The sequence below is a fragment of the Zeus faber genome, assembly GCF_960531495.2.
Source record: "Zeus faber genome assembly, chromosome: 10".
NCBI lineage: Eukaryota > Metazoa > Chordata > Actinopteri > Zeiformes > Zeidae > Zeus > Zeus faber.
In genome coordinates this window covers 1,924,102-1,940,629 of record NC_137199.1, presented here as the reverse complement: position 1 = coordinate 1,940,629, position 16,528 = coordinate 1,924,102, and the positions used below count along the sequence as shown (strand labels likewise).

General features: G+C 40.1%; 1 protein-coding gene across 4 annotated transcripts in view; it reads right to left on the bottom strand.

Moving 5' to 3' along the window:
- The window catches only part of csnk1a1 (casein kinase 1, alpha 1), a gene marked incomplete at its 3' end in the record, with an annotated part of 38,482 nt that overhangs the window by 9,812 nt on the left and 12,142 nt on the right, over positions 1-16,528 (bottom strand). For 3 of the 4 annotated variants that reach the window (XM_080008604.1, XM_080008606.1, XM_080008605.1), the window contains exons 3-6: positions 9,727-9,853; positions 8,893-8,991; positions 2,679-2,762; positions 90-229 (exon numbers count right to left, since the gene is read on the bottom strand). In XM_080008604.1, coding sequence (XP_079864730.1) covers positions 90-229; positions 2,679-2,762; positions 8,893-8,991; positions 9,727-9,853 — 450 coding nt within the window. The remainder of the gene's footprint in view (positions 1-89; positions 230-2,678; positions 2,763-8,892; positions 8,992-9,726; positions 9,854-16,528) is intronic. The other variant, XM_080008607.1, reaches the window with a different exon arrangement.

Genomic DNA, 16,528 nt, shown 5'->3' with positions numbered 1-16,528 from the left:
CCTCAAAAAAAGAAAATGTGTGATCATGTATATCTCTATATAGATCATCCTAAAGTGTGTTGTGTGTTTTTATTGTAGTGCAGCCAGACCTCTGCTCGATGCCCAGGTGTGCGTTGATGGAGGCGTAGCGTGCTGTACCCGTCAGGTTTTTGTCTTCTCTGTAGGGGATGTGCTGCCGTGTCCTGTTGTCGCGGTACTTCTTAGCCAGACCAAAGTCAATGAGGAATAGCTGGCAGAGATAAATAAATAAATAAATAAATTACTTTAAACCATCAGTTAAAACCTTTAAAAAAGGAATCCACACAGCCATGCCATGTTATTTCTGTATAAGATATAATGAACCCTGGTGGCAAAAGTCTGAGCTAAAGCTGCTTACTGAATTTTTAATCACAATATGAAAATATTCAGTACAGCTACCATAAATGAATGCCATATCAGCATTAAAATCACACCCGCCACAACTCCCCACATTTTTTACATAATCCTATGATCAACAATTTTATTATGTTTCCGTCTAAATTTAAGGGGAATTTTGAGTCAATATTAGATACATTGCATCAAATAAATTGCAAATAAGGTTCATTTTCATCAGTTGGATTGAGAGAAATTGTCTGTTTTGTTACCCTCCATTGTTCAATATCAATAAATGCCTCTTCATAAGGAGTGCGTCTGGTATTAGACTATTAGACTAGGCATAAAATGATTGGGGAAAAAGACAAATTGACTTTCCCCCACATTGTGCAGTCCTACTTGAGCAAACAGGTGCTTGGATAATTGTTAAACACTTGAATGACTTCACTATAGGTGAAAAAGTCTTCATAAGAGCTTTAATATGTACAGAAACAAATCATGAATGGTTGACAATTATTACAAAGGTTAATATGACTGGAAACGAGCAACAGCTAGTAAGGCTACTAGGCTGTTGTAGAAACTACACCCCCCCCCCCTTAAAACCACCATCAACAGTCCAGTTATTGTCAATTAAGATAACACTGTCCAATATCTGCATGTCAAACATCAAGTTTTTGCGATCTGCAGGGTCTAGACTAAATGTTAAAGACGATTAACACCACAGCTTCACAATTCAAAAAAGGCATCTTAGGGCCAAAAGCTTTCAAGGCACAATGACCTTTCGACACTTCCTCACTCACACAAATTGGCCATCATTCATCTTTGTGTTCATGTCACGGACGACCATTAAAACATACAAACTACAACAAGATGCATAGCGAGACAGATTGACAGCCTGGGATGAAAGCTAGTTACATACAGTGTGACGACTGGAGTACAAAAGCCTGCTTACGAATTAATAACATAAAGAGTAGCCAAAAAGCCTTTCAGTCTACATGCAGGTTTCATCAGTCACTGCATCTGATTGGCTCAAATGAGTGCTATGACATCTCTCACAATCTTACATAAGTAAAACCTAGGAGCTCCAGCCGCGCCGACTCAAGGCACCAGTGTGCTGCTAGTGGAAGCAGTGATTTAACAGAAATGCACAATGAGCTAATGTGATAAGAACTCCCAAAGTTATGGTAGGTTTGTGAGAGGAATTTATGATATCCACTGTCCTTTTCATCAGTATCCACCTGTTACCTTTTCTCACACCTTAATGTGCACATTGGCTTTCAATGTTTTTCAAACAAACATGGAGTGGAGTCAACTGGGTCCAGGGATTTTGGTTACAGTTCATCCAAGTGTTTTATTATAAAAATAAAACAGACTGAGGGCTCACTTCATAATCTACGCTTTAATACCAAAACAAAAATGACTATGAATTTTTTTTCCCCATAATAGACAATCTTTTCCCTTTGCACTCTATTGCTACTTCTCTAATTCAACACCACACATCAGGTGTCAGTTTTAGCGGTAGCAGTTTTCCATGAATCCAAAGATTAAAAAAATAAATAAATAAATAAAAAAACCCAAAAAAAAACAAAACAAAAAAAAAACAACAACATTCTTAGCCAGAAGAACAACTTGGCTCTTAGTTGAACTTAAACATTGGATACATTTAAAATCCAGCTGTCATTAGTTGTCTCTTAAGTAGCTCAGCAGTGCTGGTCATACAAAACTATGCAGCTATTTTAAATGTACAGTTAGGTCTTCTAAATGGTCACCGCCCATAGGCGCCAACTCTGTTAAGAATGAATAAAGACATTTCTTAATTTTAAAATGGGAGTTGGCATTATCCAAGGTAGAACATGACATGGGTTGTTCAATGGCCATTCTAGACTTCTAGTGCTGTGTATAATGCTGTAGGTGTTCATAGTCCTTGTAACTTTTGGCCAATAACCTTCCTGTCTTATACAAAAGGCAAATAACCTTCCTCTCTTATACAAAAGGCAAAAGGACCATTAGAGCAATTGATGAAAAGCTATCGTTTTTTTCTCAAGAAAAGGAGGCAAAAGAGTTTAAGGAAGGAGTATGAGCGGTTACACTGGGCTATAATTGAAGATCAACTCCAATGTCTTATGCGTTACAGCAAATTTCAGGAGGTAGATAGGAGAGCATGATTGCTTCTCCCACCAAAATGTGACGGCATAATGATATATATAGGTGATTTGAAGCAAGGTGACAGGTGATGGTGTGGGTAACTCTCCCACTGTACAGTTAGAAATGGAAGCGAAGCGGCAACTGGTGTGGTGAGGCAACTGGTGTTGTGGTAAAGGTCACACCTGGTTTAATCCTGAGAAAGACGGATCCTGAGCAGAGCTAACAGCCAAGCTTCGTTTCCTCTTCCCCACTGAAGAGTCTAAACACTAGGGCAGACAGTAGAGGGGCAGGGGTCAACAACACAGAGGCTCTCACCACCTTTAGGAACATTTAGTATGAGTAGAACTAGCACTGATTACTTTCATCCACGGCAGGACATGTATTAGGCACAGAGGTGGTGTTCCAAGTGGCACAGGTAATTTGCCCGCGGCATGCCATTTGATCTTGGGAAAAATTATAGAACACCCCCCGCCCCCCCCCCCCCCCCCCCCAAAAAAACAACAAAAAAAAACAAACCCAAAAACCATTCTTCATAAAGTTTGCCATAAAATACCTGGAGTTAAGTGAAAGTGCAAGTTCAACTCATACTAATTCTATGACTAATAGGCAGACAAACAGTCCCGGAGAAGGCCAGCGCAGACAGGCAACACCACGGCTCCAAAAAGAGCAGGGTGGTTCAAAGGGGATGGATAGATAGGGGCAAGAGGGAGAGCCCAAGGCTGCCCTTCATCCACTACTAACAACCAGAAAGGTGGGCCTTTCCAAAAATCAGCTAAACAGCGCAATTCCGCTAATAGATCTCTAGCTGAAGGGATAGTGATAAAAGAGCAGATTTGAGTTGTGCAACTTAACTGGATGGAGCTAGGAAAGAGGACTTCAAAACCAGATTCTCCCAATCAAAAATGCCATAAGAGTTTTATACTGTATCTGTATGTTTTTCTAAGGTCAGAGATTGGCGTAGAAAACAGGCAGAATCTGAATGAGATGTGTGACAAATAGGTAAAACTATGCTCGTTCCTGACACATTGTTTAAAGGCTGCGCAAGGGTAACCAAGATAGTCCATATAAAAAACTTATGATCGTAGTGAACCAAGAGCTGAAGGGAAGTTCAAATATAAAATATTGTAAGAGGGAAGGAAAGAAAACACATTTTTTTAAATGTAACAAATAGTAGAATGTTTTTCAGAAACTACTACAGGTATAATCGTGATGTATCAACGTTCATGCACCGAAATCTGAAGATAGAGATAGAACATACATTTAACATGGTTTGTAGAACCCCATTGATAAAACTATATAAAGAGTAGAAAATAATTATAATATCAAAATAGTCAGTATATGCACCTATATAAAAATAAGTAATGCTTTGTAGTGCTACTTGATGGCATTGGCGTCCACACGTAGAAGCTGTAATGACATATATATATACACACACATATATATATATATATATATATATATATATATATATATATATATATATATATATATATATATATATATATATATATATATATTAAAGATAGTGTCCATTAATGCAGTGATATTTGGAAAAAAAATAAAATAAAAAAAAATAAAAAATACAAAAAAAAAAATTGTAGTATAATGTATGTAGTTTGACACAGATACACAGACAAGTTGCACACCCACACAAATACACATGGTGGCATCTAGTAAGCCTTAAGGACAGCTTTGCATTATGATATACAGTATTTATTAACAACTGTGGGTCAGTAAAACCAATCTTCACGTTGGAACTTCCCTTAAACTACTTTTATTCCCAATTAAATGACGGCAGCATGAATAGAAGTAATTACTCCATATATATATATATATATATATATATATATATATATATATATAGTGTTCACCTCAGCTGACCGCACCGTTATTTTCCAGAACACTGTTGACTTAACTGTAGTTGTAAATGGATGCTTGTTATTTTTGAGCCTTGTTTACTAACAATGTGATCTTTAAATATAAGATTAAAACAGGATAATATTTTCTGAACATTTCCATTTCTGGACTAATTAAGGCATAATTAAGCTTAAACTTTTCCACAGTGAATCATCGGAAACTCTAGCACGATTTACTCACAGAATGATCCGTGAACCTAAAAATTATACGAACATAAAATTCCAATAAATCCAACATCTTTAACTGTTGCCTGTATGCGTAGTGCATTTAAAAGGGAGCTGTTACAGTTTCAATGCATATTTGACAATAGACAAATCTTCAGTGCTTTGCAGCCACCATTGCCTAGTGTCTGAGTGATGCAGCTTGCGGGAGGGGAAGGACAAACAGCTTTCTAGTTTCCCTGTACGAAACGTCTTGGGACTTCGCCAGTACCACTGAAAACCAACAGAAATTTAATGTCAACCATAGTGATTGATCAGTATTATGACTATTTGCCATCTTTAGCCAGGTTCACATCAAACCCATTCCTCTCATGATGAATCTGTGTCTGTTTCAGACAGACATACAATTGAGGCATTACATATGAAACATATACAGGTGACTATAATATTAGAACTCTGTTTCATTATTGGAAACACTGCAACATACAACTACAACATAAGTGTTTGTAAAGCTCTTAGAGCCAGGGGGGTTTGCACACACAAAATGTAACTTAATTTAAATACAAACAATGGCATACAAGGACTACTTCAAAAACAGCTTCGTGGGGACAATGCTTTCCCATGCTAGTGCAATATTCAGAAAACAAAATTAAAAGCAGCAGTGCATTTGGATACTAGTCAACAAATTGGATGCCACCAACATCCCCAATTAATTCTTGTATGTACAGTAAATGTGCCTCATTTAGCGTGTGGATGAGTAATATTAATTGCTTAATGTAATAATTTTTAACTGGAATTTGACATTAAGTGATTAACAAATTTTCTTTAAAAGTAAGGTAACAGTGTATGGACAGTGTATTTGGGCATTGAGAATACTCATTGGAATTTCTAGAAGGTTTTCTGAAGTTAATAGATATACAGATTGTCAGCTGTCTGTAGACAGAAATGTAGTCTGTCAGGTTACATCCGCAAATTCCATTAGACAGACAACTTCAGCCCAGTTAGGATTCAGCCATGATACTCTACCAACCTTTACAACAGCTAAAAGATATCAACTTAGTTACATGAGACAGTAAAATGACTTGCACATTGGAGAGCAAACTGGAAGGTAAGAGACTGATCAGGGCCCGTATTTATTATTAACTTAAAGTCCAACCTCAGAGTAGCACATAAAAGTTGGTTAGTTCCTCACTTGAGCGAGGAATAGGCCTTTGCTTTTGAGAGCATTCCTAAAAGTGATACTTGCAGCTTCAATGTTTCAAAATGACGAAAACTGGTTGTACCTTTTTTGCCACCTTGAAATTATTTGTCAAACATGTGAATAGTTTATGGTAAGCTATTCCGAATGAGTGATTGCCTCTCAGTTGGTCTCTTTAGGTGCATTGATCCTTTCTCATATAGTGCGGCATGGGAAGAAAATAATTCTCTCCTGTCCAGTGCCTATCCAACCAAACACAGGATAACTTAATCCTCTCCAATACCTGATTACATGGCCAGATCCCCCCCAGGCCGACATCTACTTTGTTGACTTACAGATGGCTTTCTGACTATCAGAAGGGGTGACATGCAAAAAGCCTACTAATGAGATATGTGCATTACTGATGGGGTGTGAATTGCAGACATCTGCTGATTTGTAAAAAATTTAATATGTGGTAGAAACAACAGACTGGCAGAGTACAGAGTACACATTTATCTGGAAAAACACCTGCAAAAATTGAGCACAGAGTTCATCAAGGCTGTACTACAGTATTAGCTTCAATAACCACATGGCCTGGTGCTCAAGTAGTTGCTGTGGAAACATACATCACATGCTTTAGCGTAGCCAAATGTTGCCTGTCTGCAAGGGCTCAAAACGGAGTGGTACAGAATATTCAGAATTTTTTTCAGGCAACGTGAGCACAACTTTGACCAAATAACATAAATCAAAGCAATAACAAGGGTACAACAAAACATCTTGGATGGCTACTCTGTTGGAAGGGAAAAAAGATAGGATTATTATACAGCATGCAGACAGAGGCTGGTCAGCCAGACAAAGGCACCAAACAAAGTATTTTTGACATTTGTGCAAATCTATGAGATGCCACCGCCAGCTGCTTGTGACAGAGGGTTTTTTACAATGATAATGTAAACAGGTGCCATAGCAGATTTGTTACCCATTACGTACGATGTGAATATCGGCATGAGCACATCAGCATTAGACGCATTTCAGCCAGTAGAGCTTAATTTTACGCAGCAAAGTAAGACAAAGCCAATTAAACAGGGCATGCAACTTCTGCCCCCTAAACTTAGCAATGTTTTAATGAGCCCATCAAAAATCAATAACACTTAGTTTGTAAGAATTGTACAGAAAGGGAACTCCCTTAATTCCAGACCTCACTATACTTCCATTACTGTGGCTGCAACAAAATGGCAAAATTTCCAAATGCCTTCCCGCTAAACCATTACCAAATCAATGTTAATCCCACTGTTCAAAAATGTAAATCCTGAGATTAAATTAAAGAAAAACACACCGTCTTCAATGTCTAAGGTATAAAACATATTTTGCATTATATTTCTAATGTTCAAAAAATTACTTATATCCTTCTTACCTGTGATGTTAATTTACATGTTTTTATGTTATCTCTACAAAGGTACAAAGTTTGTTATTCTTGAGTGAATTATTGATACACATGTTTCAAGTATCAATACTTGAAACATTACTTCAGGTTTAAATTAAAGTGCCATTACTTCACTAGTCTTGTTTGTAGTGCTTTTAAAATAAAAATGGGTTATAGGGTTGAAGTTTAGCCTACATGAGTTATATGTTCTGAGGTATATTTGAAGAAACAACCGACGCAGGAAGAAAGCTTACCCCTGGACCACACCAGAAGCGACATCAGTGACACGTCAGCAACACAAAAGCAGTGCGCCATTTGACGATTGGTCAATTCCTTCCGGGTCCTCCTTATTCCATTTACAACACGCTCGTGTAAACAGCATTCTCAAGACTTTACACTTCAAATTGGGAAATTTCTCAATGTTCAATGGGTAAGTGAATTAAGTGAATCTTTGCTTTCGTCAACCTTATATTTTTCATTTTATTCGCATTTTGAGTCTGTCTGTTCATTAATGTAATTGGATTAGTTCCTGAGTTAAGCGTTTGTTTATATTTCGTCCATCAGCTTCTGGCTTGAATACGTGTTTTATCGCTTAAATGAGTAATAGTCTTTAAATACATTGTGGCTATTGACAGGAGGAAGGCGGTGCCGATTCCTCTCCCTGGGTCCAAGGGAGAAGGCACTGGGACAGCAGTGGTGGGTTGATCACATTAACCAGAGGAGGATGCAGGAGATTTCCACAATCAATACATATGTATTTATTGAGCTGTTTCTGTAATTAAGTGTTTTCTGATTATTTCTATCAGTTATTTGAGTTTTGATTATTAAATGAAGAAAAACATGCAATATATTATGCTAATAAATATTCTTGTACATTTGATAAAACATATTAACAGCTTAATAGTTTATGAATAAATTGACAGATTTCTCTACCACAAAAATCTACTGCTTGACAAGTCAGTTTGACTAGAGCCCGCACATAGTCAACTCCAAGCAGCAAGGAGACGGTCCCGCTTCCGTGTTGCCGACCGGTATGGTATATCAGACCAATCAAGTTTATAAAACTCCTTCCCCAAGTAGGAAGTAAAATCTAAAGTCTATTTATGGGCATGATATTTATTTTCCTGCTGGAATTATATTTTCTTCACATAAGTGGGGTTTAATTTTGTTGTGGGGGAAAACATTTAGTTTGTCAGCAATTTCATATATGTGGTTGATGCAAACTAGGCTTGTTTATGAAATATTTTTACTAAATCCATATTTTGAATGGACCTCTACGGGAATCTATGCTCCAGTTTACACTTTGCGGCCAGAAGAATAGAGGCAAAACGGGAGGGGCTCAGGAGCCTTGCGGCATGCCGCTTTCGCGATGATGCTTCTGCTTGGTGTAACCTTCCACATCGATTAAAATGGCAGCCTATCTGAAGCGCTGCTTTCGCGATGTTGACGTGTCACTTCTGGTGTGGCCCAGGGGTAAGAGACGCATCGCCAAAATTCTATTACAAGTCTGGCACCACAAGAAGTCCAGTGGGATAGCAGTTATAAACTAATTTCTCCATTTCTAGAGCAGCAACCTGTTGTCTTTTGAAATGTCCTGTCTCCTGATATAACGCAATTGAAAATTATTTGAAGACAAAAATGGAGCTAGTTGCGGTTTAAATCGAAAGTTTTGTACAGGGCAAATCTGTGTTTCGTGTTCAATGTATACATGCGTGTCTTACCTTGTTACAGTGTCGTCCAATGCCCATGAGGAAGTTATCTGGCTTAATATCTCTGTGGATGAAGTTCTTTGTGTGCACAAACTCAATTCTGCTAATCATCTGTCAATACAAGGAGTAAAGAATCAGAAATTGTAACTATTCCTGAAAGGGGGAAAAAAAAAAACATACAACGTTTTGCATAAATAAATATTATTGTATATCATGTTAAAACATAAAATGCATTTTTATTCATACAGGTACTCCTCACTTAACGACCTACCTGTTTAACGACCGTTCGGACTTACACTTTCTGCGCTGCATACAATACCGCGGCGTGCAAGGCATCTCAGCGTCAAGCATCTCATCGCTCACCCTTTATATACTATAAATACACTGTATACATCTCATCACCATTCTCAATCTCATTCCCACAGTCTGTCAGTATTCACTACACTAGCGTTCGGAATCGCCACGCACCCTTACTATTAAAGAACATTCGTCCTCGCTTATCGACCACTTTGCTTAACGACATGGTCCTAGGAACGGAACTCTGTTGATAAGTGAGGAGTACTTGTATACACATTTCAAATTTTCCTGGAGCCTGAACAGAATTATTTTCCAGCCACCCCTCCCTCACATTTTACAGGATTATGTAGTACTATTGAGTCCAACTCGCACAGCCGCTTGAGAGACGTCCTATTAACATGTTTATAATATTTTTCCCATTTGTGCAACACAAAATAACACATTTCCTGGCCATTTAACTGTCTTCCAATTAATAGCTAACATTTCCTAATGACAACAAAGGTAGATTTTCTTATAGTATGCATGTATGTGTGTGTGTGTACATGTTACCTGGTCTGCCAGCATGAGGACAGTCTTCATCGTGAAGCGACGAGAGCAGAAGTTGAACAGGTCCTCCAAACTGGGTCCCAGCAAGTCCATGACTAGGACATTATAGTCCTTTTCCTGACCATACCACCTAAGGATGAAAAGTCACAGAATAGTTTTATTTTGGTGTGTATACGGTTTGGGGGCAATTGAGTTGTAAAGATATCAGAATTTTGACTTTGATACAGATACCTGCTTTGCAACTGTGAAAAAAAAATAACTATTTCAGAAAACATGTAATGAAACAACCCGTTCACATTTGCAGCCAACCTCTACGTAACATTGGCCTTCCGTAGAATTAGAACCACCCCCCAATCTGAGTAACTCAACAAAAAAATATTTTAAAAGAAAGAGGAATTAATATCAACTGTCTGAAGAAACTGCAGAGGGATAGAAATCTAAGTTTTTTGTTTTTAATAATTCGGTAAATTTTTCTTAAAAATAAAATAAAAAATAGAATAGAAAATAGAAAACATAGAATGTCGGCCGCGGCGTGCGATCCGCTGTGCATTTCTCCAGACAAAACTAGGGCTGTGCCCAATACAGAACTATGTCAGTCGAATCGGATATCGTCTCCTTATGGAACTAAACAAGTGTGTATGGAACGAAACAGCGTGGGACACTTTCTGTGACTCTCACCCTGATCACCCCCTCTCCATGTGTTATGCACAGAAAATAATCTGAACGAGTCTATGAGTCGTGTTCGTTCTTCTGTGCCCCATCCCCACACCAGGAACGGGGCACGGCAATCAGGGCGCACAGAGAGCGTGTTCACATCCGTGTATGGACAATTTTATGATTCCCCTTTTTTATAATTCCCCAATGAAATGTTATCCCTGTGCCTTTTGTAAGCTTCCGTTTATCCTTTTATTGTAATGCACACTAACTACTTAAGCGGGCAGCCCTAATCAAAACTAATAAAAATAGTGTGTTTGCATTTGCATACGTATTTATTTTCTCGGTGTGAGTCCCGGTGCGTGTTTCCCAAAAGCTTGGAGCATGGCAACGAAAGTCATAACTAACATTCAAATTAGGCCTTGTAGATCTAATATCAGTGAAGATTCAGCAACTGAATTGCTAATTTCTCGCCTCAAATTTGCTCAGAAACAGATTTTGGTGAACTGATGAGGTGAAAGTTATGGACTAAATACAACGTAACCTGGAAGCCATGCTCAAACGCCATTGGCTCACAGAAACCGGAACTTGAGCTCAAAAATGGGGCCTCAGGAGCGTTGCTCCTCCCACAAAAAACAGCCTGTTTTGGAACAAGATGACAGAGGTTTGTTACAATGGCTAGAATTCATAATCAGAGTGGTATTTCTAGCAAAAAAATTCTAACATGTTTTGGGGACCTCAGAGACCGATATTAACTTGTGTAAAAAGGAGCATAATAGGGCCCCTTTAAAAGACAGTCATATCTGTTATCACCCCTGTCGTGGTTTGAAGTCTGCAATAGAAAGCAATGTCTGCAATAGAAAGCAAAAACCCTTCTTTTAACAGCATTAAGTATCCAATTTTGAAAAATGCTGGTATTGTACAGATTTATGTTTTTAGTACTGGTGTACCACTTAAATTAAAGTACATTTGTTTGGCTTGGGAATTTAGAAATCACCTCAAACCACTAAGATTTACTAGGCCTGCCCCCTGAAAGTTGATGGGTCAAACAATCAGTCGGAAACCTGGTAGTGTAATCAGATTCAAGTCGAATAGTTTCCCCCCCCCCTCCTTCCTTCCCCCGGTCAGTGTTCATTACAATAACAGTATACAACTGATATAAGCTTACAAAATGTACAGGGATAATATTCCAATGAGAAAATATAAGTAAGGCGAATCATAAACAATGCAGAGATTGCCCCATTCAGCAGGGTGTCAAGTCCCCATTTGGCGGGGTGTCAAGTGGCCATGTGGCAAGTAGATAGGCTCTGTTGGTCCTCCAATGCATTTGCATTTTGGGAGCTGGCTTAAGTGTGGCCAAGTGTGGGGGGAAAACTTTGAAGGTGATTATCTCAGAAACACAGTTTGCCCCACCCTTGTCATTAACAAGTCCTAGCTTTAAAAATACTTGCTTGATTTGCACAAATCAGAAGAGAATCAGAAGAAGTGACACCTCGTTTTGAAGCTCTGATTCTTCACTTTCAAATGATGCGAAAAAGTCTACAGTGGGTCACATATACACACACACACGAATACAGTATAGACACATATATACACGTACGTATATACACACACGTATGTATACACACGTACGTATACACACGTACGTATACACACGTACGTATACGTATACACGTACGCATACACATGTATACATGTACGTATACACATGTACTATACACATGTACGTATACACATGTACGCATACACATGTATACACGTACGTATACACGTACGTACACACGTACGTATACACGTACTTATACACACGTACGTACGTATACACGTACTTATACACATACACACGTACGTACGTACACACGTACGTACTTATACACATACACACGTACGTACTTATACACATACACACGTACGTACACACACACGTACGTATACACACACGTACGTATACACACGTACGTATACGTACGTACACACGTACGTATACACACGTACGTATACGTACGTACACACGTACGTATACACACGTACGTACGTACGTACACACGTACGTACGTACGTGTGTATACGTACGTGTGTACGTACGTACGTACGTACACACGTACGTACACACGTACGTATACACACGTACGTACGTACGTACGTACACACGTACGTATACACATACACGTACATATACACGTACGTATACACCTACACGTACGTACACACGTACGTATACACCTACACGTACGTACACACGTACGTATACACCTACACGTACGTACACACGTACGTATACGTACGTACACACGTACGTATACGTACGTACACACGTACGTATACACACGTACGTACGTACACACGTACGTATACACATACACGTACGTATACACGTACGTATACACCTACACGTACGTATACACCTACACGTACGTATACACCTACACGTACGTATACACCTACACGTACGTATACACATGTACGTATACACACGTACGTGTATGTGTATACGTACGTGTATGTGTATACGTACGTGTATGTGTATACGTACGTGTATACGTATGTGTATACGTACGTGTATGTGTATACGTACGTGTGTACGTGTGTACGTACGTATACACATACACGTACATATACACGTACGTATACACCTACACGTACGTACACACGTACGTATACACCTACACGTACGTACACACGTACGTATACGTACGTACACACGTACGTATACACCTACACGTACGTACACACGTACGTATACGTACGTACACACGTACGTATACACACGTACGTACGTACACACGTACGTATACACATACACGTACGTATACACGTACGTATACACCTACACGTACGTATACACCTACACGTACGTATACACATACACGTACGTATACACCTACACGTACGTATACACATACACGTACGTATACACATGTACGTATACACACGTACGTGTATGTGTATACGTACGTGTATGTGTATACGTACGTGTATACGTATGTGTATACGTACGTGTATGTGTATACGTACGTGTGTACGTGTGTACGTACGTACGTACGTACGTACGTGTGTACGTGTGTACGTACGTACGTACGTACGTACACACGTACGTATACACATACACGTACATATACACGTACGTATACACCTACACGTACGTACACACGTACGTATACACCTACACGTACGTACACACGTACGTATACGTACGTACACACGTACGTATACACCTACACGTACGTACACACGTACGTATACGTACGTACACACGTACGTATACACACGTACGTACGTACACACGTACGTATACACATACACGTACGTATACACGTACGTATACACCTACACGTACGTATACACCTACACGTACGTATACACATACACGTACGTATACACCTACACGTACGTATACACATGTACGTATACACACGTACGTGTATGTGTATACGTACGTGTATGTGTATACGTACGTGTATACGTACGTGTATGTGTATACGTACGTGTGTACGTGTGTACGTACGTGTAGGTGTGTACGTACGTGTAGGTGTATACGTACGTGTATGTGTATACGTACGTGTATACGTACGTGTATGTGTATACGTACGTGTGTACGTACGTACGTACGTACGTACGTGTGTATACGTACGTGTGTACGTGTGTACGTATACACGTACGTGTACACGTACGTATACACACGTACACACACGTACGTACACACGTACGTGTACACGGTGGCGCAGTGCATTGCACTGCTGCCTCACAGCAAGAAGGTCCTGGGTTCGATTCCCGCCTGGGGCGCTGTTGGCACCGTGCTCCGGCGGGTTATCTTCCAAAACAGGAGCCTTTCTGTGTGGAGTTTGCATGTTCTCCCCGTGTTCACATGGGGTTTCCTCCACCTCACGTCAGTAAGGACCCCCACCAAAAACATGCACCCATCATCGTCTGACCAGCGATGGACACTTATCACCTGGTCCCCGGGCGCGTCCACGTATGCTGCCCACTGCTCCTGGCTGTGCCCCCAGAGGAAGGACAAGCCAGGATGGGTCAAAAGCAGAGGAGCCATTTCACCGGCCACCATCAAGCATGTGCATGTGCATGTGTGTGTGTGTGCAAGCATGTGTTGTGGAGTGTCGTGTGACAATTAAAGACTGTTTCTTTCTTTTCTTCTTTCACCAACCTCAACGGACTTAATCACATCATCAACGGGCGTATCATCGGTCTTCTCCAGTGGTTCTTGAAAATATTCAGTTTCATCGTCACATTCAGGTTGAAATCCGCTGTTAGAAATGTTCTCCAAGTCCGGGATAACGCTTTATCAGATTCAGCCTCATTGTCGGAGAACTGACTATCATCGCAGAAAATGAAGTCCAGTACACGCGGCTTACACTGACTTGGATCTATCGCACTGGTCAGATAAAAGTCTGTGATACGATTAGATCTTCCGCCACCCGCTTCTCGTAATCCATATCAACACAGAGATCAAAGTTTTCACAGACAAGTGAAACCGACGGACCCTCGTCTTGTTTACATAAGTGACGTCAGCAAGACTTCTTCGTTGGTATACGCCCCCTACACAATAATGTCTATGTGTGTTAAAGTAGTACAATTTAAAAGTTGAACTCTATCAAAACTGTTTCACATTGTGACTTCACATCACATGGAATATGGAGGAATGATCTTCAACTGGACAGTCGCTTTAAAGGAAATGATCGATCAGCGTTGTTCAGTGTCTCGGTAACTGTTTCCCCATGTAATATAACGGGAATATTTATTTCCACCGTTAACATTTTTTCTACTATCTATAAATCAAACTCTGTTTTGAAAATATGTTGAGGTAAAAAAATACAAATAACAAAGGAACATGTTCAAAGGAACAAATCAAATTTTCCTTCTAGAAAGGTTTTCAACTAATTTGACTGTTCCTGGCGATTTTAGAAATGCACGACAATGCGGGTTTTGCTGCAGTGGGTCACACTTTTTTTGTAGTTTCAGCTGGCATTTCGTACCTGCGTATTTTGACTAAGAATTGGGTAGTTGGTACAAAAAAATGCATACAGGTTGGCAGGTCTGCAATACTGACATTTTGGTGCTGTGTGTACTCTACGCAGCACAGGATTCAGGCTGAACAGATTTTAGTTTCTTGATTTTCTGACTTGAATGGAAAATTTAAATCCTGAACCTTACATAGGCACCTGGGCCAAGAATCAGAGGTGGCTGCATGCCTGTTGCTCTTCAAAGCAATCAATGAGCAACCGGCAAATCACACAATTGACAGTTTGAGTTGAAATTGTTGCACTCTGTATGTACACAGGGGTGGTTTCTCACTATTTAATTTAAAAGTTCTCTCTCTCTGTAACACACACACACACACACACACTCCCAGCTTGTTACATCTAGCCACTCCACAATAAACCGGTGTGTTTTGTTCTGTGATGGCTAGATAACAGGGTCAGAGCCTCTCCAAAAAAGCAGGTCTTGCCATCATGCAGTGGTTAGTACCTACCAAAAGTGGTCGAAGGAAGGACAACCGGCGACATGGGCCCCCATGGGCTCATTGAGACACGTGGGGAGCTAAGTCTAGTTTGTTGGGTCAAATCCCACAGAAGAAGCTACTGTAGCAAAAATTACTGAAAAAAGTTAATGCTGGCTATGATAGAAAGGTGTGAGAACACACAGTGCGTAGCAGCTTGCTGCGTATGTGACTGCGCCCGCCAGATCAGTCAGAGTGCTCATGCTGACCCCTGTCAGCCGCCGAAAGCAGCCACAATGGGCACATTAGTGTCAGAACTGGACCATGAAGCAATGGAAGGCGGCCTGGTCTGATGAATCACGTTTTCTCCTACGTCATGTGGATGCCCGGGGTTATGGCCCGATCCAGCATCCGTGGGATGTGCTGGAACAAGCCCGACCCATGGGGGCCCCACCTCACAATTTACAGGACTTAAAGGATCTCCGGCTAACGTCTAACAATGGGGGACTACGGGATAATAATAACAACATCATTCATGAATATAGTTGCTAGCAGCAATGAGCGTGTCAAGCCCAACAGGGACCCCAAAGCCTGGACCTCTAGCGAGACCTCTTGCATTGCTGAAGACGTTGGACCAGAGAGTAAATGTGCAAATGATGTTCATGTTTGAGAATGTGACCATGAGTCTATGAGAAA